The sequence below is a fragment of the Aplidium turbinatum genome, chromosome 17, assembly GCF_918807975.1.
Source record: "Aplidium turbinatum chromosome 17, kaAplTurb1.1, whole genome shotgun sequence".
Lineage (NCBI taxonomy): Eukaryota > Metazoa > Chordata > Ascidiacea > Aplousobranchia > Polyclinidae > Aplidium > Aplidium turbinatum.
In genome coordinates, this window is record NC_137488.1 from 10,264,535 (window position 1) to 10,291,356 (window position 26,822).

Here is a 26,822-nt window from a genome sequence, read left to right on the forward strand (position 1 = left end):
ATTATTTGTGTGTTTGTATATTTTAGTGTATTCACCAACAGAACAAAATAAACTGAATTGAACTTTCCATGAACCTGGATATGTTTTAGATGCAATAAATGTAGTCAATTTCTTATTATTTTCAATACAACTTAAAATGCTTTTGTTTAGATAAAAGTAATATATACATACTGTATTAAGCTTGTAAATTTTGGCACGTGTATTTTCTGTTGTGAACTGTGACATCCATTGGAAGAATGCAAGTTTTTCAAGAAAAACCTCTTAATATGGTACAGCAAAGCAATGAGTGTCAACAACTTTAATGTTATCTTAAGGCATGACAATGTCTATGACACTAGTGTTGCCAGATAGAGAATTTTTCCTTAATTTGAGAAAACGTTAGAGATTAAGACCTTTACTCTAACCCTGACAATACATGCCCTGGCAACAAATGCTTTGTACAAAACCATGACGACCAGTGCATAGCCACTTCATTTAAAAAGTACTTGGACAAATGTTTAGGCCTAATATGATGATACATCATACATGTTGCCTGTCTGTGTCTCTTGTTATATGAAAAATAGGCTACAACAAACTATTTTGATTTAGATTATAAACTATATCCCATATAGCCTGCAATTGTGCTACTGTTGTCATGTATTTGATTCATTTTGCATATGTAGAAAACTTTTTTGTAAAAACATATTGTTTGCTACAGATGTATTTAACTATGATTCATTGTGAAGTTGTCATTTGTAGGCACATTTTTGTGAACGCCAAGCTGATCAGTTTCTTCTCAATGGAGATAGAAAATCAGCTGCTCAGTGCTACAGAGATGCAAGTTGTCATATTGCAAAGGCTATGGAGGCTTCCTACTCAATTAATGTGAGAAGTATTGTAGCACATTTTCTTAACTTTCTTTTGCTCTAATTTTAATATATGAATAAACTACATTATTTTTTAGAAATATAATTAGTGTATGAATTAGATTTGATATAGTCAAACCATGGCGACCTATATCCACAGGCCTCTTTGAAAGGATAGTTTTGAAATCCAAATTGCCAAAGTTTGATCACTGAATCTCAAATCACCACAAAACTAGTTTTATGTTAAGAGTATGACTATCAAACGTAGCAGATCAGCCTCCAGTCAATCTTGAAGCTTATATACATACACATTGGCATTGGCCTGTGTAGTGTGTATGCAGGTCGCCATGGAACAAAAAATGTGTGCCGTTTCTCCAAGAGTGACGATAAACCATTTTTCCAGTGCAAAGAAGTTTATCTTAAAAATTATATACATCTTTAATTAGCCTGAAGTTTATAACTTATTTTTCAAGTTTTCAAAACAAAATATCTCCTTCGTTTTTTTTTGTAATTTAAAACCCTTTAGGGTCATTCCACATCAAATCACCCAAAAAAAATGAAATTTTTAACACCACCATCTCCAATTTTCCTCAAATTTGGTTTGTGTGTGAGTTCTGGGTAAAAAAGCATGAATTTCAAATTTTATCAAAATCCGGCCAGTGGTTTTGGAGATATGGGCCTGTAAAATTTCGTATTTTGGGGAAAAATTGGGGTACCCGGCTTATTTCAAAATGCCATTTCTCAGCAACCACTGGGTGTATTTTAATGAAATTGGTGTCATTTTGCAGGAAATTGGTCAAGGATTTCATTTCTGTGGTTAATTTTCAAAAATAAGCATGTTTGGGGGTAATGACCTTTTGACCTTTGCTTCGACCTTGATTTTGACCCTGTGGATCACGTGATACAAAAAACTTGTCTACATGAAAAATATTCTTTGGCACTATCTCTATAACATATGAAAAAATGGGAGAGGTAATATTTCTATTTTAGCCATAGTTTTCACTCAAAGTTTGCATGTCTCATGATTTTTCAACAAATTTTCTTAAAATCACCTTCAAAAATAGCATATGTGGTATGTACAAATGGAACGATATGCACATTGCATCATCAGAAAGAATGGGTCCAAAATGATGATGAGGGGTGTTTGTTTTTTTTGTAAAATAAGCTTATAACATTGGGAAATGATGGCAAATGGGGGAAGGGGTAAAATATCTCAAATTCTGATGATGTAATACATAAACGCTCCCAATTAATACTGCATAAAAATGAGTTAAATGACACAGTTTAGTCAAGACACAACAGACAAAATGTTAGGTTCTGAAAGTTTTCCATAGACAGCAATCACTGAGCTGACCAGTTTTTACACAACCTGTGAAGTTTAATTGTATCGTTTTTGGAAATAGTGTAACGACATCTGCCAGATGCAATCATGGAAGGAGTTTCAATGATACAAACAATGTTATTAATATCGATCCAGCATTTATCAGCAGAGGTAGGCCAGTAGAAGATTCTGGCTGGACCATGAGGATGCATAAAGTTTACATGATAGTCTCCAAACTCATCAGAAATGTCTTTCACCAAACCTATCCACGGTTCATAATCATATATACAGCAGTCAGCACACATATGTCTGTTTTGCGATGTTGATAGGTTCATTCAATGCTTCAAGTGCAAGGTCTTCATCTCACTGACACTATTTCAGGCAGATTTTTTTGAGCACTGAGTTTGTACGCGAATAACTTTGTTTCAGAAATCGGAACAAATCTATGGAATTTTAGTGTTTCTTTTATTGTCTTTGCCAACGAGAATCTTTTTTTCAATTTTTCTTTGCAAGCTTTAAAATCCGGTCAGGCTTGACATTGAAAAATTGAATTCCTTGTATGTTGGGCCCTACTAGACCTACTAATTAAGCGATTAGTTTTTGTCAATTATTGCTATTGTTACATTCATGCAACGTCAAACAACATTGATTCGCCGTTAAAGGAGCAAAAGTGTCCAGCCGCGCCGTTTGTCTCCACTCTGCTACTGGTAGCCCAGTGCTTTAAATCAAGTAAATTGCGCAAACCTGTGAGGAAGTTCATTTGCGGCAAAAGTCTGACCGCAATTTCCACTGCTTTTACATCGTTTTAACATCGCCAGATGTTAAATCGGTGTAAAAACTGTAGCATTGTTCTTCAAAGGAGTAATTTTCTCCCAAACAACGTTATCAATTAACTCTGCTGCCAAAATGCTCTAAATTTGTCGTCTCAATCATCACAGTTGCGTTTGTTACGTCACTGATATTAAACTCGCAAGTTTCGTCCCGCAACCCGCACATACCAATCACAAAAAATATACGGAACTGAATTACCAGGACCAGACGTTGTTGCGTACCAATTATATTTATTACTTGTTTCCAAATCGTGTTAGAGGAGACATAGACTTAAATGTAAAACTAGGCTAGCCCAACAACCTAGCAAAATCGCCCTTTTGTAAAACGCACAAAATAACCTTAATGACGTGACAGTATGTGTTCGCCCGCCCAGCTATTTTGAAAACTCGGCGCCTATGGATAACGATATACCTTATCAGACTGACCATGCTATAACAGTATGGCGAAATCAATTTCTCATATTAAAAATGAAGCTGGTACACTGTTGTTGCAAGAGCAGCAAGAATTATTCAACAATATAAGGTTTAAGCTAACCGGATTTTATGAAAATTTCACAGATATTGTCCTCTTTGAATGAAAACTATGGCTAAACTAAAAATATTACCTCTCCCATTTTTTCATATGTTATAGAGATGGTATCAAGGAATATTTTTCATGTAGACAAGTTTTTTGTATCACGTGATCCACAGGGTCAAAATCAAGGTCAAAGCAAAGGTCAAAAGGTCATTACCCCTAAACATGCTTATTTTTGAAAATTAACCACAGAAATGAAATCCTTGACCAATTTCCTGCAAAATGACACCAATTTCATTAAAATACACCCAGTGGTTGCTGAGAAATGGCATTTTGAAATAAGCCGGGTACCCCAATTTTCCCCCAAAATACGAAATTTCACAGGGCCATATCTCCAAAACCACTGGCCGCATTTTGATAAAATTTAAAATTTATGCGTTTTTGCCCAAAACCTAACCACAAACCAAATTTGATGTAAATCGGTGATGGTGGTGTTAACAGCACTGGGTGAATTGAGCTGGAATGACCCTTTAACTGCATCCAAAAATTTACTATGACTCTATGAGTGATCACAAGTTTCTTGGCCTAAAATTTCTCATGTATGGATCCCATCTCAATATCCCCACTCATATGTTGAAGAGGAGTTTTTTCTTTTTTTAGAAATGTAAAAACAATGTTTTATATGGTTATAAAAATTGTTAATTCTTAACCTTGACAAACTTATGTTTTTTTTATACTTTTCCCACTTTACCTCCAAATTTAAGCAAAGTTTTTCGCCCTGGTACAAAAATTTAATAAAATGTTGAAAATATATGCGGCAATGCTGAATAACAATTGTTTGAAGCAGGAAAATCCAAGCAAAGTTTTTTGTCTAAGTTCGGCAGCAAAAATCTCAGGAGCTGGTATACAAGTATCCGCCCTGGTCAAAAATACCATGTCATACATTGGAATTGATCAAAAATATAGGGTGAAACTACTTCACCTATGTTTTGCTGTTCATACACTTCACCCTATATGTCTTTGTCGATTCCAATCTTTGACGCATATTTACGTCATAACATTTATGACCAGGGCGGAGACTTGTACACCAGCCCCGAATCTCAAGACAATCTAAGCAGAAATCATACTTTTTTGATAACTGTTTTCTTCTCCATAGCATTAACTTTTGTTCAAACGAACATCAACGGTCCCACTGTTGGCAAGATATTGTATTTTCAGACTTGCACTCAAATATGAGCGCTGGTGGTCAAAGGGTTAAGGTTTTTGATGTGCTGTTTCCTATTTATACTTCACTTGAATAGTATACTACAGTATATCCATTTTATGCACCCTAGTGCAGTGGTATTATCATTTAGCTCTATTCCTCAATCCTCATGTCTTAAACATTGGGGTATGGTCCAGATAACCTCAATCATTTTAGTTTTACATTCTTTGTTTTAGTGCTTACCTGTTCTACAAATGCAATACGATTTCTATGTCACACAATCACTGCTAAAAGAAAAGACAATTGGTAAGAAGTGATGTACTGTTGTATATTTATGAGAATTTGATCATTGTTGCAAGATGATGTATAGTTGTTTACGGTTTTCCTAAACCTATGTTTATAATTGTTGTGTAAAATGACATGGTATGTGATAAAATGAAATCTTGATTCGTAAGTTGCATATCAGTTTGAAACTGAAAGCACAACTTTTATAAAACTTAGTCTTCTGACATTGCATTATTTGTGTTTAGTTTTCAGATGGTGGGTGATCAGAAAAAAAAAATAGCTCACTGCATAATGCGTATTTGCTTTCTTTAATTCATCTTGCATGCTATAGCAGACCTGAGTGATTATAACAAGCATTGAGCACATAAAAATATAGTTTGGCAGTAGCTTTGCTTGAAGAGCGCGTATGTGCACACAATATTTTTAAGGTAGAAAATCTACTACTATACGTAGCAGAAGGAGTGTTTTGGGCAAGTTAGCTCAGTGCATGAAGAGTTGAACACCCGAATCTGCAAACAAAGAAATCGGAAGAACAAGCAATGATGGTTCAACTCTCTAGGTGTGCAGTTGAGCAACGCACTTAAACTTTTAAAAGACAAATCTTCATTCAACTATTCTAAGTATGAAATAATTTTTAGGCAACAAGCGGAAACTTAACACTATTAACTCCACTGTTTGAGCATGCACCAGAAGTTCAAACTATCAGCAAGTATGCAAAACTACCAGTATTAAACTTTCAATGAGGCTTTTCCGTTCAAGATAAGATTTTCTCGTTGAATCCCTTACGCCACTTTCTGATAAACGATAGTTATGCTATGCCGAAGTCAAATCTCTTCGTGGATTGTACTGTTTATCAATGTCTTGGAGAAACATCTCAAAAAAATAACAACAGCCAGTCCATATCAGCAATGTTTTATTGTTTGCAATATAGCTACTGTAATTAATTTCTCATACAAAAGTTATAAACTTTCCCCAAAATGCTAAGAAAGATTGACTTAAACCTTCTGTGCCGAGCGAGTTGGTGTGATTAAAGTGGTATTCTTTTATTTCATGTTTTATATGAGAGCGTCTGACTAACTATTTTAGAATAGGACAATAGAGCTGCATGTCCTGATCCTTAAGTGAACTTGTCAATTCTCTCTACATTTGGTTTGTTTACGCTTTAGTTCCATTTTATTAGCGGTCTTCTAACGTGACAAGACTTCCAATTTACATAACCTCCATATACATTATTCAAACAATGACGTCAGTTTTCTGTTTGTAATCGTCATCAATGGAAGAAACAAGTCGGAGGAGTGGTGACGCTTCGGCTGTTCATACATAGGTTAGCTGTAACATATCATTCTTCCAGAGCAACCAAAGTGTGATTACGAAAGCGAAGAAATGGACAGGTTAAAACACGTTGATATACCGAGGAATCAACTTTTATCCGAAGATGTTTCGGATGGGCCTTCCGTTAAAAAAGAAAGTGCAGTTGTACACCAGCTTCCATCAAAAAGCATCTATGCGAGAATGTCTGCTTTAGAAAGGGAACCTGACTCCTTACTGCAGGTATTCTGTGACGTATTTTTATCAACATTGTCATTGTTAGTGCTTTTGTATGGCCTGCAGATACTAGAAACAAAAAGAGTTTTTAAGAAGATTAAAGTGAAAAAAATCTGCTTTAGAAACTACTGTACCTTCATTTGAAAGGTGTGAAAAGCATGATTGTTGTTGCTACCATAGGGACTTACTCCTTCAGAAGAATGTATGTGGATAACAAACCAATAAGCTGTAAAAAAACGTTGGATAGATTGAAAATGAACTGGCTTTAATACGAAAAAGTTACATAAATCTATTAAATTGTGCTAATACAATCGGACCCGTCTCGTTGCCATTAATACTAGCAACTACCCACTACCCAGACAGCAAATCAGTCGTTTTTTACATTGCGCTGTGTGCGCTTGAGCAAGGCACGCTAAGGACTGCTCTCCATTCAGCAGCATCTAATGGATGGAATACATAGCATCTTTTCACAAATTGGGACTAGGTGGGCAAATTAAAAAAAAGGGCACTTTTAGCGCGAGAGTTATGTTAAAAAGGGCACTTTTCGCACCTAAATGATGGGAAAAGGGCATTTTTTCCCTAGCGTAAATTATGCAAGCTTAAAAATGTAGATTTCTCAGGCAAATTGTTGGTAAAAAGGCATATTATACCTAGACTAAACATTTGAGACCCATAATTGATTCCTATATTCATCCCTGCCCACAATATTTTATAAATAATAACACAAGCCAACACACTTTTTGTGTCAGCATAGTAAATGTCATTCTAGGGTATATTTTGGGTGCTGAATTCAAAAATCACATCAGATTTTTTGTATCACATCAGGATTTCATGATATCTGTATGCTTTTTTGGTAAAAATTGGTAAAATCAACTCCTGATCTGTATTGGTAGACTATGGCGCATAGGCGTAGCCAGGGGGGGGCGAAAGGGGCCATGGCCCCCCCCCAATTTTCGAAGTTTGGATTTCGAAGTTGAGCCCTTTGTTGAAAATATAATCAAATTTGTAGAAATTTATAACGTTTTCCAAGACATCTGGCTATTAACACCCCAAGGACTTGTTTTAGACACACAGAAAGACACCAATAAATTTTGCAAATCGTAAATCGCGTAAAATTTACTGGATTTACGTTTCTTTTAACTAATTTGTGGAAGCAATTTCAGAATGGCTTACTCTGTTAGGTTTTTCTGTAGCTGAGTTTTTTGTGTTCTCTAATTTTAGCCGCAGATGTTGCCGGTTCGTGTGTAAGAGCTACCTTTAATAAGTTATTAGCTGTTTATCTGCTAATAAATTTCATACAAATATTACCCTAAAAGTGTTTCCAGAAAGCGCTATAATCCAATATTCAAGTGTAATTTTGCAAAAATTTTCCGGGGGGGCATGCCCCCGGACCCCCCTAGAAAACGCGTGCCTTCGGCACGCTTTAACCCCCACCACTTTCATTGCTTTCCCTTGCTCAAGCCACCAGGATACGCCACTGCACATCAGGTGCACATACGTGCATACGCCACTGCACATAAATCAAACACTTTGTCGTTCTCTTCAATTCATCAAATATTTGGCCCCCCCCAAATTTTTTTCCTGGCTACGCCACTGCTATGGCGTTTCATGGAATTTGAACCCTTTTTCGTCAACAAGGTCTGCGATAAAGTCTAAATTCATCACGATAAAGTCTAAAGTCTACACAAGACATACAAATATAATATTAATGAAAACATTGAGGTATTTCAAGACCTGTTTTATTTTTTTTATTTTATTGACGTCTGGTAACTTGTACCCAATTCTTCAAAGTTTATCTGCTAACACTAAACGTTCAACGTTCTTTTTTTTACAAGAGTAGGCTATTTTTTTCGTGTTAAGTAGGTTTGGTGGCTGTGCAAATCTCCAATGCATATTTTAAACTTTTTGATTTTGCCATCTTGTCCTTTTGTTGGTGCTACAGTTGTGTGTTTGTAATGTCATTCGCTATATGTTTGCGCCAGCAAAGAAAAATAAAATTGTAGAAATTGAATAGAATAGACACTTAAAAATAGGTTCAGTTCTACAAAAAAAAGGAAATTCACATGCAGTTTTGGAAACGTTACTCTGGGACAAACTTTCGCTTGCATGATTTTCGTGAATGTTGTGAGTTGATTTAGGATTTCCATTGATCTATCGTCTTAGGTTTTCCACACAAGCTTTACATGCAGTATGTGGAGCCTATGATTTGTCCTGATCACCCAGGTGAATTTTGAAGTATGCAAGATATGCTTGTTTCACAAAATTTGTTATGGTTTGCCTTTGGTTAGGAACAGTATAACTGCCACATATGTAACAAAAAACATCAGGGTCATTTTCCCATTTTCTCCTTGAAGATGCCATCCTGCTACTTATTCACACCACAAACAGAATTAACACCTTGATAATATGAAAAAATCTGAATACATGAAAATTCAAAAAAGAATGAGTTATAGACATTAGACAAGTTTCACATAAGCTTAAATCTCCACGTTCAGCAAAAAAGATATAACCGATGTTATATATCAAAAGTGGAGTGGTACTGACAACGTGAATGTAACCCTGCCTGTAAGGGGTGGTTTATGGACAGTTCACAGAAGATACATAAGTTGGATGGTCTACCATAGACAGATGGTCCACTAGCCAGACGGTCTATGTGACTTTTTTGACCAGTGGACTATCTAGCTAGGGGGTCTTCTGACTAGTGTACCTTCTGAAGATAGGTCTGTCACCCCAATGGTCATGGTGTCATCATACATCTCCAAATGTTACAAAATAAAATCATTTCCATGATTATGACAAATTTTCAAACACTATTGGCTCATAAGGTCTTTACAAAACGGCAACAGTAAGAGAAAATTCGGCCAAAAAGCCAAAATTATGAGAAAAAATATCATGCAAAAATCTCCAAAACATGATGTGATGGGTAAAATCTGTGATTTTTGAAATCAGCAGCCTCAATATACCCCAAATCACAGCTTACATTGCAGACACAAAATTTTTTATCTTTTTTGTTGGCCTGTGTAATCTAATAAAATTTAATCTAGCGACATTTAGTTGCAGAGGTCTCTTGTACTAAAGTAAAAAGAAACAACTATGATAATAGCCATAAAAGAAACAACGATGATAATACAGTATATGAAACACAACTGCTAAGATAGTACAATGAGTTGAATCTTTGCAGAATTAGATGATTCTAAAGAGCTGATGGTATTTTATTTTAATGAAAATCAGGAAACAAACTTCGGTAATTCAGACATTTAGAATCTCACACAAAATATGAGGTACTCACAACACAAACTGATAATCAATCTGCTTGAATGGAACATTAAGGATATTATAAGTAAAGTCAAAGGTAGGTTGATAAGTTCTAAATGTATGCTGAAGCTTTCCATTTAGCTGTTCATTCTTTAACTTGGATCTAACTTAAACAAAAATTAGGTCTTAAAAATTGCCCACCTAGTTTCAAACTAGGTGGGCAAAGAAAGGGCTAGGTGGGCAAGCAAAGGGACTAGGTGGGCAATTGCCCACCTAGTTTATATGTGAAAAGATGCTATGATGGAATAGTTCCCCGGCAACAAGACTTCAACAATAGGAAACTTCACGCTGTCAATCTGGGTGACCGGGCCTGCGTCAGTGATTCAAAGCCTCTACAAGTATGCGAAACTGCCAGGATTAAGCTCTGCAAGAAGCTTTCCCAGTCCGGATAAAGATTCAATCAATCAATTGATTCAACGTCTGCAGTCGTATGCAATGTAAAAGTGACTGATTTGCTGCTTAGGTAATAATGTAGGCTTCTGCATTCTACTTTTTTAACAGACGACGGGTTGCTAAATGAAGAGCAGTCCATGTAATGCGTTGCTCAAGCGCACACCCCAGAGCAGAACTAGCGCTTTTTGATTGTACCTTTTTTCGTGTATCCCAGTCGGGTGAAGGTTTTCCTAATAACTTCGGCTGTTCCTTACTTTGCTGTTCTATTTGAATATGCCAAACCAATGATGGCCCGATGAAGCTTGCTATCAGCTTCTATTGACAAACTATATCTGGTCACTCCGTGTTTTATTTTGATTGCAACCCCTTTTTCAATTTTAGTTTCTTGACAATGATCGGCGTGAAGAGCAGGAGAGCAAATGCCGCAAGTTCCCGAAGGCCGACCGAGATGTGATTGAAGAACTGAAAGTTCGCAATCAACATCTGCAAGAGCTTGTGACAACACTGATGGAGGAAAAAGGAAAACTTGAAAACGAAAATAGGTAAAACTGATTGTTGCCCTTGTTCTTGCTGTAGTCGTTTGTTGAATTTCAACGTTACATAACGTAGAATTGTGCTGACAAGTTACCGAAGTTAAGATTCTCGCATTATTGATTGTATGATGTTTATTGACAAATTAAAATTTATGGTTGTTGCAGGTCCTTGAAAATTAATGTAAAGGACTTGGAAAGTCAACTGATGAACAGATCTGGCAACACTGTTTCCAAACGTAAGTACTATTTCTATGCAAGTGAATGATGAAACAGGTTAGATTGTGCGCGTCCATGCCACAAATACCTGCAACGAGTGAACAGCCGTAAATTTGCTGATAAATGTTTGTTGAATTATCATGTAAGATCTAGTAGGCTATTGTCTATGGTGCTTGTTTGGTTGCACCTTCATTAGCAACCGGCGTTTTCAAACTTAACGGCCAGGAAAGTTTGGAATAAAATTTTATTTGGACTGAAGCAAAGTGTTCATGAAATTTGAAACGAAATTAAACAAAAAGATTCTAAGTCGAAGCAAATATACGTCGATTTCGAAGCCTCATAAAATAGTTTATCTTTGAATAAGATGACGGCCGTACAATTTCAAGGCGCTTTTTACGTTCCGAGATTGAAGTGCATAACTAACTTAATCCATTGAACCAAAACAACGGTATTTTATATTATCTTTTTGTTTCGAACCCAAATCAATATGTTACTCTTGTTTTGCAGCATTGGGCAGTTTTACAGTCCCAGAGTTTATCCACGGCGGTGAATTCGCACAGCCACAGAGTTTCTTTCATTTCGATGACCCTCTCACGGTTTATCAGCTAAGCAAGGCTATGGAAGAGGACGCCGATGGAACAGAAATTCACCTGTCCAGTAATAATGTGTCATCAAAGCGCGTGGTATCTCATCGCTCTTCCACAAACCACGACTCCCCCCCTTCAAATTGTACTTCAAAGGGTGAGGAGACCTCCAGCACAATTATCACTTCGATTTGTTACCAAGAAGTGGATGACGCTTGATGCCTTGTTTGTTTATTTATTTAAAAGTATGCGCAATTGCTTCTGAAGTCATTTATTGGCGCATGTCAAGTGTTCCAAGTGTACCTTTAAGTACTTTTTCTGCAAACACCGATGTGCAGTAAATTTTTTTATTTTCAATTTGAAGGAGTGCAGTTTGCCAGAATTGCAGATTTTGTAATGCGGTTGTAGTATGTATTGTACTGTAATAAAATACATATCTTGCAACTTCCTCATAGATATTCTGCAACTGAGGCATTTTCATTTCATATAAAAGACATTGACGCAAAAAATACGTCATGGACGACAATAAAGATCTGCCATGGAATGTAAACGTAGTTCAATATAATTTCAAAATGGCACATTACAAGAGTGATAGATTAATAACTGAACGACAAATTTCATCGAGCAATTATAATATATTGCACTTTTTCGATTATAGTAATTAAATTTATCTTACGATTGTGTGTCCGCTGTGTCGTTATATTAAGGCAACAAAGCAATCTGGCCCAATTAATCAACCAAGGCTAAGCTCCAATTGAAGGCTGCTGACAAGAACGGTGAAAATTCAATTCAGTTACATCATTGTCATAGAAAAAGGTAACATGGTGGCAGCAAAGCAGAAATTCTAAACGAATTCGAAGTTATAAACTTGAGGAGAAGGTTAATAACCAGAAACAATGCTGATGGCCCCCACCAGCACAAAGACTAAGGTTTTGCACTTTTTTTCAAAAGATCTTCTCAGACAATAACAAGAAAAGATATGAAAAGTATTGTTGAGATTTGTGTACCGGTAGTGATAATATCCTACGAATAGAAATTCAAATCAGTTGCTCAGAAAAGTTTGTCCAGATCCGTAAAGCGAGGAATTAAAACAAATTACACATGAAAATTACGAGCAGACGAACTGATTCACGGTGAAAATATTTGACTTATAAAGACACAGAATTCATGTTGACCGCATGGCGATCTTTAGGCTATACACAAGCCATGACATCGTGCAGCTTCAAATTCGACTGAAGGCCGATCTGTCAGTAGCCAAAATCGCTAGTTTAAGTTAATACAATTTGGGTAGAGACTAGAGAGGTAACTTTTTTGAACCATAAACAAACGTAACCCAGCAACAACACTACATTTAAGATAACAAAAACAATAAGCTAACGTTTTCGGCTAATCATACAGCCCTTTTCTAGCCTTTAAGAAAAATGTTTTTAAAAAAATACTAAAGAATAATACACTATCGCAAACAAAATATGAACAATTTTCTGAACAATTAATTAATTTCACCTCTCAAATACTTGACCCATTGTGCTGCGTAATTTTTAGTTGACAGTTTGTGTGAGCTAGTTAAGCAAGTTTCTCAACTGTTTAGATTTATCCATATTTTGTTTGCGATAGTGTATTATTCTTTAGTATTTCTTTTAAAAATATTTTTCTTATAGGCTTGAAAAGGGTTGTATGATTAGCCGAAAACGTTAGCTTATTGTTTTTTGTTTTTATTAAGTTAATAGTTTGAGTATTAGTTAATAAATATAGTCTTTGTATGATTTTGAGCTACTTTTGTGCTATTTTACCGTACAAATAATGGACTAGGTTTTGGCACGTGCTGGTAATCCAAAAAGTGTCTGGCACCACTGGTAATAGAAAAAGATTTGTTATTTTTTAACGTAAATTTAGGAGTTTTGCAGTGACTTGAGATTCAGTGATCGCACTTTGGCAAGTTGGGTTCTCAAAACCATCATTTCAAAGGGATATAAAGTAAATTTAGCTTAGATTTCAAAATCAAAATTACATCGGCCTTCAGTTCACACGTTGTCAAGGCCTGTGTATATAGATCGCTATGGTTGACAGTAACTAAGTTAGGCAATAACAATGCACGCTGTATGTACACCACACTTAACGCCCACATGATCACGATGAAATCATTCCCCATGTTCAAAGGCTTCTTCGATATCATATGGCGCCTTAAGGGGGTGTCCGAACCGCCGCCTTGGAGAAGTTGGCAACAATTTCATATTTGGGGAAAGCGAACATGAAGAATGGCGCCATGTGATATCAAATTAATGCCACAAAAGAAAATCGTATAAGGTAATCTCGCGTTTATCCTTCGAACAAAAATTGAGGCTACAAAATTACATGCAAAAAGTGCCGTGTTGCAACAGCAGAAATAATTTTCGTTTTGCCTGCTTTGGCATAGTGTTTAGTATCGAAGGGAAGCGGTGATTTTAGTTTGCTTTATAAAAACAAAAACAAGCTAGCCGATAGCAAGAAAGTGCACAGTAATTTAAAACGTGTTCATTACATGCAAAGTAACTACAGTAGTATTGTATACGATCGAGTAGTCTACTATTTTTGTTGACCCAAGTTGCGAGAGCAGTGGTCGTACTATGAACAATGCGAGGATATTGATAACATGGGGGATTCTCAAAATCTGTTTGTCAATTTGCTATAAAAACATTTTAACCTTCGCGTGAAATCAACCTTAGGTTGCAATTCGGAAAAAATACAGAGTAAAAATGTCACCTAAACAGTTCAGTCTGTACTCGCGCATGTTCGACGGAAGATGTTAGCGTTTGACATGGTCGTAGACAGCATCACTGTTCGCGGAAACTTCGTTACCTCTAAAATGAAAACAATGTTCTTGTTTATGACGTAGCAATTGCATGAAGATACGTGATAATTACAAGAATCATAACGTACCTGGAAAGCATGAGGTTGAATTAAAAAAGGAAGTTATTAAGTTAGGAGTTCTTCAATATGTTGTTTCATTAGTTGACAAAATAGAGCTATGTAGGAGAGGTGAAGAAAAGTAGAAAATGCTGACATGCGATATTTTATTACCCCTTGGCGTAAAAAACTAGAGTATCGCACCAATGTGAACAGCATACGAAAGAGAGAAGTATCGTTATATTTTGTACAATGTATGAAACAATGAAAACATACAAGCCGCCAGGATAAATCTTACATTCAGTTTTATGCTGGTAATTATATACTACAAAAAGTCAACCACGATTCAATGTAGTCAGACTTGGATTATTATTGCAAGTCATCACAGAGAAAAACGAGCATTAAGTTTGTAGTATGACGTCAACAGCTTTTGATTCAATGTAAAAAGGAGTGATTTCAAGCCAAGGTATTGGATGTTACCAAGTTATCTTTAAGCATATAGGACATAGGTCATCGGAACAACGTGGGTGGTTAGAAAAGCGCCGAAGTATTTTTGTTTGTACCAAGATCGTATTTAAACCAACAAATGATATTTTTAATGTTCCTTTTAATGTTTGCACAGCACACCTAATCAAAATATGACTCAGTTTTATTGTAAATGAACTAAGTTTCTATTTTCTTCGCTCAAAGGTTGAAATTATGCCGTTCTCCATTACAAAAAAGAATCTAAATACGTGTCATTAGGATAATCAATGGATGTGCTGCTGCTGCACAAGGTCGTGGAATGTTTGACTTCAACAAGGCACTGTTCATTTGCTCTTGCCTTTTTTTGGGGCTGTGGAGTCGGTGTTATTTCGGCGGGTCCGGAGTCGGAGTCGTTAAAAAAACATTCGACTCCAGTTTGATAAAAAACGATAAACAATACAGTTTTTTTGCAATACACTTTTTCAAAATATTGTTTCTTATTCTCTGTATTGCGCTCCAAACTTTTATTAAAAATAGAAGCGTTGGTTCTTGTCAGTTTTGTGAAAGTCGCCGTTTCAACTTTGATTACAAATTTATTGAAAATCATTTTTAAAAAATGAAAAAGGACAAAATTCCAGAAAAATCTGGCAACACTGATGCCGGAGTCGGCCCGTTGTAAACCAACGAGTCGGAACCGTATATTTGTCGCCCGACTCCACAGCCCTGCTTTTTTTTCTCCCTATCAAGGGCGTCCATTTGAACCACACTGAAGAAAAAAATCTTACACACCATTAAGCATACTGTATTGCGGCACTCTGGTTGTCACACATTTAGAATACCATGGTCACGCGAAACACCCACGCAATGCAAGTATCTTCCGTCTATGATTGATAAATAAGACATCACTAACATAACCTGACCTGGCGGAAAATGTGTTGGTCGTTGCATACGCAACATCTTCAGCAGAACAGGAGTCAGGTTTCCATTGTTGGGCGAAAGAAATTGAATCATAATCCGTGTGCTTTGCTGCAGCTGTTGCGCCGAGATTTAAATGACTGTATTGTGAAGTTAAATCGTCATCGAACGCGTTGTCATCAGTAGGAGGAACAGTATCCGAATAAACGGTATCTACATCACTGTGGCCAAAGCTCGCAGGAATTTGTCTCGGTGGCTTTTTAGGTCCAGTACTTCCTCCTGTCAGACATTTTGAAATATTTACCTTACAACTCTTTTTGTACAGCCTAGCAGTTTTTCTAAAACAGGCGATGAAGCAATCGGAAATGTTTTTGCAAACAACAAGAAAGTGTCACCTGCAAGGGTACGGGGCTTTGGCTTGACGACTGGATGAGGTTGCACGTTCACAGGCTCATTGTATGTGTAGTCGTCGGGTTCACTGTTTGAGAAATCTCGCTGGAAGTCAAAGGGATCCTCATAACCACCAGAGGGAAAGGAAACTCGACCTGGGGGCTTTCGATCGTTTGCCATAAGATTTTTACTGCAAGAATTTCCTGAACTTTCACTGGACGTGAAAGAGGTCCCTGTATGGTAAAACAGATTACGTGATTGGACGTCTGTTAAAGCAACGACATCTCTGTAGGTTTTTACAGTACATGTACAGTACATTGTACAACATCAATTGACCAATCTCAGCTGGAACAAGTTGTCCTTCGATTTGATGCGTTGCGTATGACATTAATCTGCAGATGTTACATCAACAAAAAAACGACTGATCTGAACACTGCGTTTAGAGCATTCTTTAACGTGTTAGAAGAAATATACAGAAGTCCCCGCTTATTAAGCCCAAATTGTATAGGTCCTGAACTACTGCCATATATTCCTGTAATAGAAAATGTTTCCCGTTCATTAAGGCCTAAGGTCCTAAATCGTCCGGTCCCGAGATGGGCTTAATAAGCGGGGACTACTATTAATACCAGTTTATTGCTAACGTACTTGGGTGGGGCTGAGAGGCCAGTCTTTTCACATTGCTCTCTACTTCTTGGAATATCGCGTTGTACTGATCGGTTATGAAATAGAACATTCCTAAAAATACAAGACGAAAAGTTTGTTTAAGGGTTCATGTAACGTGAAGCACTTGTCCATCATAAAATGCTATCAATTCACATTACAACAACTTTCACATTACACATTACATTGGCTTTGCGCAAAGCAACAAAGCTTGAAAAGAAGACGTCTAAGCTTTGGGAAGATGCTTGAGACGTTCGGTCTACGAAAAATACTACAAAAAAAAAACTGGTAAGTCAATATTACACTAAAAACCTTTCCATCAAGAGTCTCTAATTTCCCTGAATAACCCACTAGACTCCCTATCCCAGATTGCTACGTCTACCAAAGCTTAAACATGCGACAAAGGAAATTTAAATTGTGTTGTAAAATGCAAAATGCACTGTCTTGAAATTAAGCCAAAAATTGGCAATCATTTTAAAGAAAATTAAAGAATGTTACCTGGTCCTGATGGACATCTTCTCCCTGCTTCAAGAGAGAACTCTTGTCTATCTCGACCGTATCTGGAAAGCAAAATTAAGAACTCTATTTTTATAGGGTCTGCTACTATTCGGCGAGTCTGATTCGGCGAGTCCGATTCGGCGAGTCCAATTCGGCTAGTCCGATTCGGCGAGTGCCCTATTCGGCGATTTTTCGAAATTTTTTTAAAAAATTATCAGGTACCATAGCCTAATTATCATTGCCGCTTTTACATCGTTTTAACGTCGCTAAACGTTCAAATAACTCCCTAACCCTTAAACCCCTAACCCCCTAATCCTTAACCTCTACCCCTTAACCCCCTAACCCTTAACCCCCTAACCCTTAACCCCCTAATCCTTAACCTCTTAATCGTTAACCCCCTAATCCTTAACCCCCTAACTCCAACCCTAACCTCTAACCCCAACCCTAAAACGGCAATGATAATTAGGCTACGGTACCTAATAATTTAAAAAAAAAATTCAAAAAATTGCCGAATAGGGAACTCGCCGAATAGGGCACTCGCCGAATCGGACTCGCCGAAACGGGCCATTCCGATTTTTATAAGAGTTAAGCGTTTAAAATGGTGTTGAAAGGTTTTTACTAGGAACAGTGGAATACCTACTTCTACCATCCTAGTTTTTACACAAAGATGACAATCTCAAGCAAATAAGCTATACCTAAGACTAAGAGTACAAATCAAACTGAATTAGTGAATTGTTTCAATCAGTAGCAATGAAAATAGCTGATTCGAAAGCACAGCTGCAAAATTTGTTAAAACAAAGTAAATGAAAGAAGTAAAGAATTCGGAATGTAAATAAATGAGAAGGAAATAAATCACAAAGAAAAAAGAAAGTGGCATTCCAATTTGTCAAATTAAAATGAATGGAATAATTATAATGCAAGAAAAAGTTTTCGATATTTTGGAACAACAATAAACTGGGACACAAAAAGATGATAAGGAGTTTAATATACGTATTGTTGAAGCAAAAGCTGCTTTTCAGCAAATGAAATCAATATTGTGCATTGTGCAACAAGTACATATCTTTTTCAACTCGATACAGAGAAAAGTGTTGCATTTATTCAATTTTTAAATATAGTTCAGCATCCTGGACAATCAACAAAAAAATAACTAAAAGAACAAACGGGTTTGAAATGTGGGCGTTCCGAAAATTGCAGAGGATTTCCTGGATTGCCAGAAAAACCAATCAGAGTGTTTTACATCAAGTTAATGTACGTCATCATAAACTCTATAACGGTTTTTGATTTTGTTTGCGGTTCAATAAAGCAACCTCTCTACCAAAATTGTAAAACAGTAAGTTGCCCAAAACTTAAACGTTTTCAGCAGGCTTGTAAGTAGCTAACTTTTCGTGCCACACTCATTAAAGCATATATACAAAGTACATTCATCGTGATGCAGCTATGGTGAACCAGGAAAACCAGTCATTTTTAAATTGAAATCACGTTGAATCAATCTAAAAATGACGGGTTTTGCTGTCTGGGAAACAACTTCAATCACAACAGATTCTCTGTGACAAAACTTATCGATCATCTGCCTCAGCCCATATAAATCTGGCATAAGAAACTTATGGGGTTAGTGCAAGGGTTATTATGATTTGTTCACGATCCTAATATGGCAACCAGGCTTTAAGCTGCAGGACTAAAATTAGAATTCTCATCAACGTTGGTTTATGTATGGCTGAACGAACGAAATCAGTTGGCAGAATTGTGAAGAAACTTGATCATATTTCAAGCAAAAGTAAATGTCACGGCCAGCAAAAGCTGCCTTTTATTACAGCGCTTCAACGCCACCCAACAATGAAAAAAGCAACCTTGCTGACTGGGAAAACTGGTCGATATCAAATGACCAATGACCATAATCAGACAGTTCCTGATAGAATGGTAGAAGATCCATATTTAATTTTGACAGCGCTGCAAATAGCATGCCCTAATAAAGACGATGCTAATATTCAGCGCATGACAAAGTTTTATCAAAGTTTAATCGTGAAGAAAAGTTTTAGCGGATCTGTGTCATAGTCATTTCCCATCAAATAAAAGTAGCTATTCGTAGCCTGCATCGTTTTAGCGATACGTCAAGAATGTTTGTTCCAAAAAAGGTTTGTTTCAATACTTTCTCATAAGCAAGGTTCACAGCATTCCATGCACTAAATGCAATGGAGACTTTGATCAAAAAATTTTTCGCAATGTTGCTGGTGTTTATTTTATATTTTCATTTCGCAGGCTACAGTTTCATTCAATCAAAAGTTTCTATTATTTTATCGTTTCAGCACTGTCAAAGAAGAAAATCAATCTTGTTTTTGCACAATGATCTAGAATTTAATCTTTAGTAGCCTAGTCGAGTAGTCGTACGCAGACGTTAAATCAATGTAAAAAAAAAAACAATTTGGAAGAGGAAGTAATCTCAGCATTTCCAATCACGAACTTCGCATAACGTTCAACAAATTGATTGTAGTGGAGTAAAATTACAATTAGCAAGCACTTTTAGGAAATTTTCAGTTAGCTGTGTACTGGTGTTGCTTTACTAACTGATTTTATAGGAATTGAATTCATGTTCATAAAATGACATTCATTTCAGATTTTCATATATACCAATTTTCTGACGTAGATATTGTGATAAATAGAAGGACATCCTCAAAAATAAATATCAAAACGATGCCAAACCAGAGGATGTGTTGCTGTGAAAACCAAAAAAGATTAAATATAAAAAGCGGATAACAGATTCTTGAATTTAAAAGGTAAACAAGTCACAACTGCAAGTACATTTCTCAACGCTTGATTCCACCAAACGCGCAACTTACATTGGGCAGGAAAATTGTAACCAATTTCGTTAATTTCATTTTGAACATTCGACATTGCAAAAACGTACTTGCGTAGAAATCGCAGTGGCCATTTTATGACAGACTTCCTTGAAACAGGGTCAATAAGATCGATTTCTTCAGGCGTCACAGACAAAAGGTACACACCATCCAGATCCAATCTGACTGTGATTTCGTTTTGCTTCACCTTAACTTCGTACACTGTTAAAAATAAATATAAAAGCAACAGCATGTTTTAAACTGTTAACTTAATACAGTAATATCTACTAACTACTGATGCGCTTCTATGCGTTTCTGATGCTAGAAACGATAATTGTCCTGATGAACACCCAAACTTTTCAGTATTCAATTACTGATGCAACGCATTGACAAAATTAATATAATGCACAACATTTCGAACGTTGGTGAAGCCTACAAGACATGCGTTTTTGAAGCTGTTGTGAGGTATTTCGGTTTCTCATCAATGGCATTAAACTGAGTCGTGAATATTCAACAAAATTCGCATTGTCCAGGTCTATATTTTGGTTCAAAAATGACTAACTTTGTTGATGGCCGTCCATAGAATAATCGCTTGTGAACACTACGGAACTGATTGCCTTGAACCATTTTGCCATTTCATCGGATGTGTCCCAAGCAAAGACCTGGAGAATTGATATCAATAACTATCGGTTCTAGTAAATGTTGTAACTAAACTATATACTTTTTTAAAGGCCCACGAATACCTGGCATCTACCCACTACATGACTACAACTATGATTTCATCACAGGTTATTTTACCGGTACTGCAGCAGCCAGCTTTGTGGTGAATGTCATTATTTTCTCAACATTCCTTTCAGTCTCATTCATCTGAAATCATGAACAATGAAATTTTGTAGATCAGAACCTGGTTTTTCATAAAATAGCACTTACCTGCTGTTTGTCTTCAGATGCAAAGTTTAATCGTATCACATTTTCATTCCTTTTCCCTTCATGAATCACATCATCAACAACGTTGGTACATTTTTCCAAACTGATGACAACAACATGCTGAAATGCAAAGCAGGGGGGTAATGGGGTATCAGCATAAACAGGAATTCACTAAAAACTAGCACATATTGGACTTTGCTTAAAAATTCCTTACAACTGTTTGTAGTTTTAATCTAAAAAACCAAAAAACGTTTGGATTTCTACACAAGAAACAACGGAATAATTTTCTGATAAAAAGTTTTTGTAACACAATAAACACAAAAAACTTCCATAGCTATAACACAGTTTCCTAATAGTGCACTAGAATCTAATGCCAACCTTTTTTGCCTTTTTTTCAAAGCTTTCTTTTGTGTCATAAAGTTCCAAACGTTGCGTTCCATGAGCAGAACGTTTGTACAATGCCGCCCATTTTTTATTCCATTTCTAAAACAAAATTTAATGAGACATTAAAGGTGGCAAAACTGTGATATCATAGAAACATATATAAATACTGCATTATAAAAAATATATAGCAAAAATACTAATAATTGCATGTGTGATTTTTTGTCACGTTTGGGCTGATGCAAAGTGATTGAAGATTCAAATGAACTACAGCAGAAAGTCAATCTGTAAGTCCTCGTTGAAGCCTGTTATTTCGTGTCTTGCTAAGACACAGCTCCATACTTTTCATGGATATTGAACTGACATGCTTGTACTTGTTCTCACCACGGACTTATAAAGCGTAAAATGACAAAAAAGCTCCTTAGCTTTGCTAATGCATGTCAATGTCAGTGCGGTAGATAATTCTGAGACACCTTTACAAAATATTACAACTTTAGCAGAAGAGGCATAATCCTAGAATTTGTGAGATAGAAACACATTAATTACACTGCCTGATACTTACACTGTACAAGACAATAAACTTGTACTTTTTATTCGGGTTCAAATTTAAAAACTACAAATTCTGTTTTGGTTTCTTTATTCTAAATTGTTTGTTACTTTTGTAATTTTTACATTTCAGTTTATTATAAAACAAAAGGACTTTATAGCGACAGTTGTAGCAAGTTTAGTTTCCCAGAGTCGGTACTTGCGGGGACGACCACGTGGAGGTACTTGCTTTCGTTAAAGAAAATACCCATATACCTTGGGGTTCGACTTGATCGGCCTCTTACATACCGCAAACACCTAGAACACTTACGCGGAAAAGTGACAGCTCGCTCTGCTCTCTTGAAACGTCTTGCTGGTACAAGGTGGGGTGCTAGCCCTTCAGTGCTAAGAACAAGTGGTTTAGCCTTAGTCTACGCCCCTGCTGAATACTGTGCTGCTACTTGGTGCAGAAGCGCCCATACTAACCTTGTCAATGTGCCAATCAACAACTCCTTGCAAACTGTCACAGGTTGCCTCCGTCCAACTCCAACTGACTGCTTGCCTGTCCTCACAAACATTGAACCAGCTGCACTACGGCACCAACGTGCTGTTCTTTCCCTGAGCCGTAAAGCCCTAAACCCCGGCCATCTGCTACATGCAACCACGCTGAGATATCCACCAAAGCAGCGGTTAAAATCAAGAAAACCATTTGTACGCGCTGCACAAGACCTTCTGGCAGCCTCTGGTGGAAGCCCTAGCAAACAGTGGTGCCACGCGGCATGGTGTGGACAATGGTCAAGCAGCACATCCCCACTTCGCCAAGTATTCAGATTCCCACCCGAGAACCAGCTGGGCCATGGCCTATCTTGACTTGCCTCATCAAGGCGTAACCGTTTGCTCACTGGTGTTGGACGCTATGGACTATGGTGCAGACATGTTGCACTAGGGCTTGGCAGAGAGTGCTGCTTATGAGTGTGGTGAAATGCAGACGGCAGCCCACATTATCAAGGATTGCCGGCTGTACAGACCACCTCATGGTATGGAAGGCCTAGTTTCCATCGATGACGACACCAGGCAGTGGCTAACCAATGAATGCCCTGACATATAGCGACAACACGAGAGAAGAGGAAGATAAAACAAAATAACATTATTGTTTCAATAAAACTACTGTATCAAGATTGAAAAATGTCATAATAATTAGTAAATTATAACTTCACAAGTCATAAAATAACAGTCAATAGTTTTTGTGTAGTGTTAAAGACTGTCAGAAATCATCAATGACCTTAACCTAATGGACAATGACACCAATGCCCCAACACAAGCAGCAGTGTAAACAGTGAGAGCTTGTTTGCCCAAATATTAACATGTGTTTTCAGTCGATTTTTAAAATGAAACTAGTTGTCAACATGAGACAATAACTATAATATTATATACAATTATACAATTTATACATACTGCTCGAAAAAAACAAACAAAGTAGTTGATAACAACTGCAGGTGGTAATAAAAAAATAACAATATTTGTTTGCATTGATATAGGCTTGCATGAAGTGATTTTCTCAATATTGTAGTGAAAATTTCAACTGCAATATTTCTAAACAGTATTTAAGTTAGGAATTTTAAGCTGCTACATGTCATTGTCCTAATGTCCTACAGCTGGGTCTGCTACTATTCGGTGAGTCCGATTCGGTGAGTTCCTAACCTCTAACCCTTCCCCCCTAACCCTAAAACGGCAATGATAATTAGGCTACGGTACCCGATAATTAAAAAAAAAATTGAAAAAATCCCCCGTTAAGGGATCGGACTCACCGAATCGGACTCACTGAATCGGACTCACCAAAACGGGCCATTCCGCTACAGCTACAGTTGTACAAAACAAATTTTTTTGTTAGAGTAGGCCTAGTTATAGTAAAGCTACTTATGTACATTAGAGGATCATGACTTGGTACTGTATCCAGAAAGTTGAGTAGGATTTGCCCAATACTCATCCCACTCTTTTTCAGTGCTGCATAAATTTAACTAACTGTCCAGAATGACATAGCCTCAATGATATTTTTGATCTTTGATACTATCATGACTTTCTATTGCAATGCCACAATCGCCCTTGTGACTTGGCGCCTTTGAAGTTCATCCCATTGAGCAGATGTATTGATGTACGCTTACTCCACACTGCAACACTAGGATGACAATACAGAAAGAAAATAAATGTCTTACAACACAATGATTTTAAACTCAATGTATTTTAATCTTGCATGGAAAATAGCTGTTTTAAGGGAATTTCATTAAAAGAAGCTTTATCTTTGCATTCAGCCTCTTTCAACATTTAATCCTAGAAGCTCTACATCAGTGGTTCTTAACCTTTTTTCCATCAAGCCCCCCTTCAATAATGGTCATGTGCCTCGCGCCCCCCTAGATTTTAAATAAGTATCATACCAAAAAAATTGCATTTTTGTACTTTTGTACACATCAGTGAGATACTTGACACTGCTTCTTAGCGACTAGATTTTTAATGCGAGGTTTAACGCCAGAGATTGAACAACGTAAGTCTCCTTCAACTCTCAGCCTGTTTCTGTATTTGATTTTGATGGCAACGAGAGCAGAAAATGCAGCTTCACAAAAGATACGTGGATCCAAACATTGTTAGAATTCGAGGAGCCCGAGTTGCGATAACAGGGTAAACAGGAAGGTAATTGGCCCAAAACGTCGCAATTATTAGTACCGGTAATATTAAGTAAGGTGATCGAGCATTAAGTAAATAAAACGGTAAAAAAGCAATTTGAACAAAAAAGTAAAAATGAAGCAGCGTCGAGAAAATTTGATAAATCTGAAGGAATTCAGCGCAAAATAGTTTTGTAAAGTTCTGGTCTACCTAATAAAGCAAGAATTACTGAATACAATATAAAATAAGATAAACTACAAAATATGACGAACAGAATAGGTCCTAGGACATTAAAGTAATTTAAAAAAATGAAATTGTTGTAGAACTTGCGCCCCCCTTGAGAGATGCTTCACGCCCCCCTGGGGGGGCGCGCCCCCCCGGTTAAGAACCACTGCTCTACATAGTTGTGAGGACATTACACCCTACCACAGGACAATGACTGACATTAAGAGGTACTGAAGTTTCCATTTGCTGAGTGTTGTAGTCTGCAAATGATTATATCAACTACCTGAAGAAAGGCATATTATTATCTTCTTGTTCTTGAAGGTTACTCAAATACACAATCACACGTATCACATAAGTTAATGGCTAGGCCTTATTTTTTTGTTTGAATAATTAGCTGTTTCTTCACAATACTATCAGGGTGAACTGTTATTTAGTGAAGGTATTTTTTATATTATTTAGATGCGTGTATCAATTTTTTAGCACCTGGCTTGTGCCTTTGACTGCCATCATACACTTTTAACTTTTCAGCCCCTTTAAAACAAACTAAATCAATCAACAACTGCTGTTGTAAAACAATGCTGCCTAAGAAGGAAAACCAGTCTATATGTACATTACCTTTCCAAGTGTTGATGGCTTTAAGTAAGTCAATGTACCAGAAATAATTTCATCTTCCATAACACGCAGTAGTAACTCAGGCATATAGGAGTACAAAAAAAATGTAATTCAGTAATAACAAAATGTTGCGTCTACAATCTAAATAAATGCCAGATGTTTCTTGGCCACACTTACAACCTGTCAAATCATGAATGAATATCTCATTAAAGTAGGCTAATATTGACCGGAATGGCCCGTTTCGGTGAGTCCGATCCCTTAACGGGGGATTTTTTCAATTTTTTTTTTAAAATTATCGGGTACCGTAGCCTAATTATCATTGCCGTTTTATGGTGAGGGGTTAGGGGTTAGAGGTTAGGAACTCACCGAATATATAACCAAGCTTGAGCTGATGTAATTTTGATTTTGAACGCTTGGATAAATGTACAACATAACTCATTGTTTTAAGAAGCCAGATTGCAAAAGTTATTTTGGGGCAAAACTTTCAAAGCACCTAACATACAACCATAGCAACTTATATATATACACAGGTCTTACCAACGTGTGAAACTATATTATATATAACCAAGACTTGAGCTGACGTAATTTTGATTTTGAACACTTAGATAAATGTACTACATAACTCATTCTTTTAAGAAGCCAAATTGCAAAAGTGTGATAACTGAATCTCAAATCAGTGCAAAGCTCTTAGTTTTACATTAAAATAATAAACTTTTATTGTCAGACTCTCTTTGGATTTCCAGCACAATTGCCAAAAATAAGTTTATCTGTGACCTTGTAAGGTCTTTTGCTTCCTTTCACACTCATTTCACTTTGTAATACACCAGTGTATTGTCGTGATATTGTGAGAAAAAAAATAAATCAGTGATTTGTATTGTAGCAATAGCACAAAATTGTAAGCCCCAAACCCATAGGCGTAAAGTTTTAGAAATTACCGGGGGTGCAGTTATATCAGAATATCATACGCATAAACATCAAATGACAACCAACAAAAGAACTGAAAACAGCGAAACAAACTAACATACAACAATTCAACCACAAAACGTATCTATTCAAACTGATGTTTTCGTAATAAATTCTGCGATCAGTTTTCTCTGTTGAGACGGTCAACTTTTTCTTTATGTACGTTAAGGACACACATGTGGTTTAGCCTGGTTTGGGTCATTGTTGATCTTAAAGATGTCTTGATCCATCTGAGTGTGCCAAACAAACATTCGGCCTAGCAAGACATGCATGGTAAAGGCAAGTACAATCGTATAAGGATTGC

At 36.7% G+C, this 26,822-nt stretch overlaps 2 protein-coding genes across 3 annotated transcripts; one reads left to right on the top strand and one right to left on the bottom strand.

The window, feature by feature from the left end:
* LOC145786824 (nuclear receptor-binding factor 2-like) lies at nucleotides 1-12,029 on the top strand. The gene is made up of 7 exons (XM_082598566.1): nucleotides 1-269; nucleotides 739-864; nucleotides 4,951-5,020; nucleotides 6,351-6,550; nucleotides 10,634-10,794; nucleotides 10,951-11,021; nucleotides 11,509-12,029. The coding sequence occupies exons 1-7, from the start codon at nucleotides 237-239 to the stop codon at nucleotides 11,802-11,804; spliced, it is 957 nt and encodes a 318-aa protein (XP_082454692.1). The 5' UTR covers nucleotides 1-236; the 3' UTR covers nucleotides 11,805-12,029.
* On the bottom strand, nucleotides 11,067-25,729 carry LOC145786823 (docking protein 1-like). Of its 2 annotated transcripts, XM_082598565.1 has the most exons (11): nucleotides 25,559-25,729; nucleotides 21,533-21,637; nucleotides 21,158-21,274; nucleotides 20,790-20,889; nucleotides 20,299-20,449; nucleotides 17,397-17,458; nucleotides 16,884-16,973; nucleotides 16,244-16,471; nucleotides 15,854-16,127; nucleotides 14,325-14,422; nucleotides 11,067-11,089 (listed from the first exon to the last, which is right to left on the bottom strand). In XM_082598565.1, the coding sequence occupies exons 1-10, from the start codon at nucleotides 25,640-25,642 to the stop codon at nucleotides 14,368-14,370; spliced, it is 1,266 nt and encodes a 421-aa protein (XP_082454691.1). In that variant the 5' UTR covers nucleotides 25,643-25,729; the 3' UTR covers nucleotides 11,067-11,089; nucleotides 14,325-14,367. The 2 variants fall into 2 exon arrangements, with proteins under 2 accessions (XP_082454691.1, XP_082454689.1); XM_082598563.1 differs by lacking the exon at nucleotides 11,067-11,089 and having other exon boundaries at nucleotides 11,914-14,422.
* Nucleotides 25,730-26,822: the final 1,093 nt, after the last annotated feature.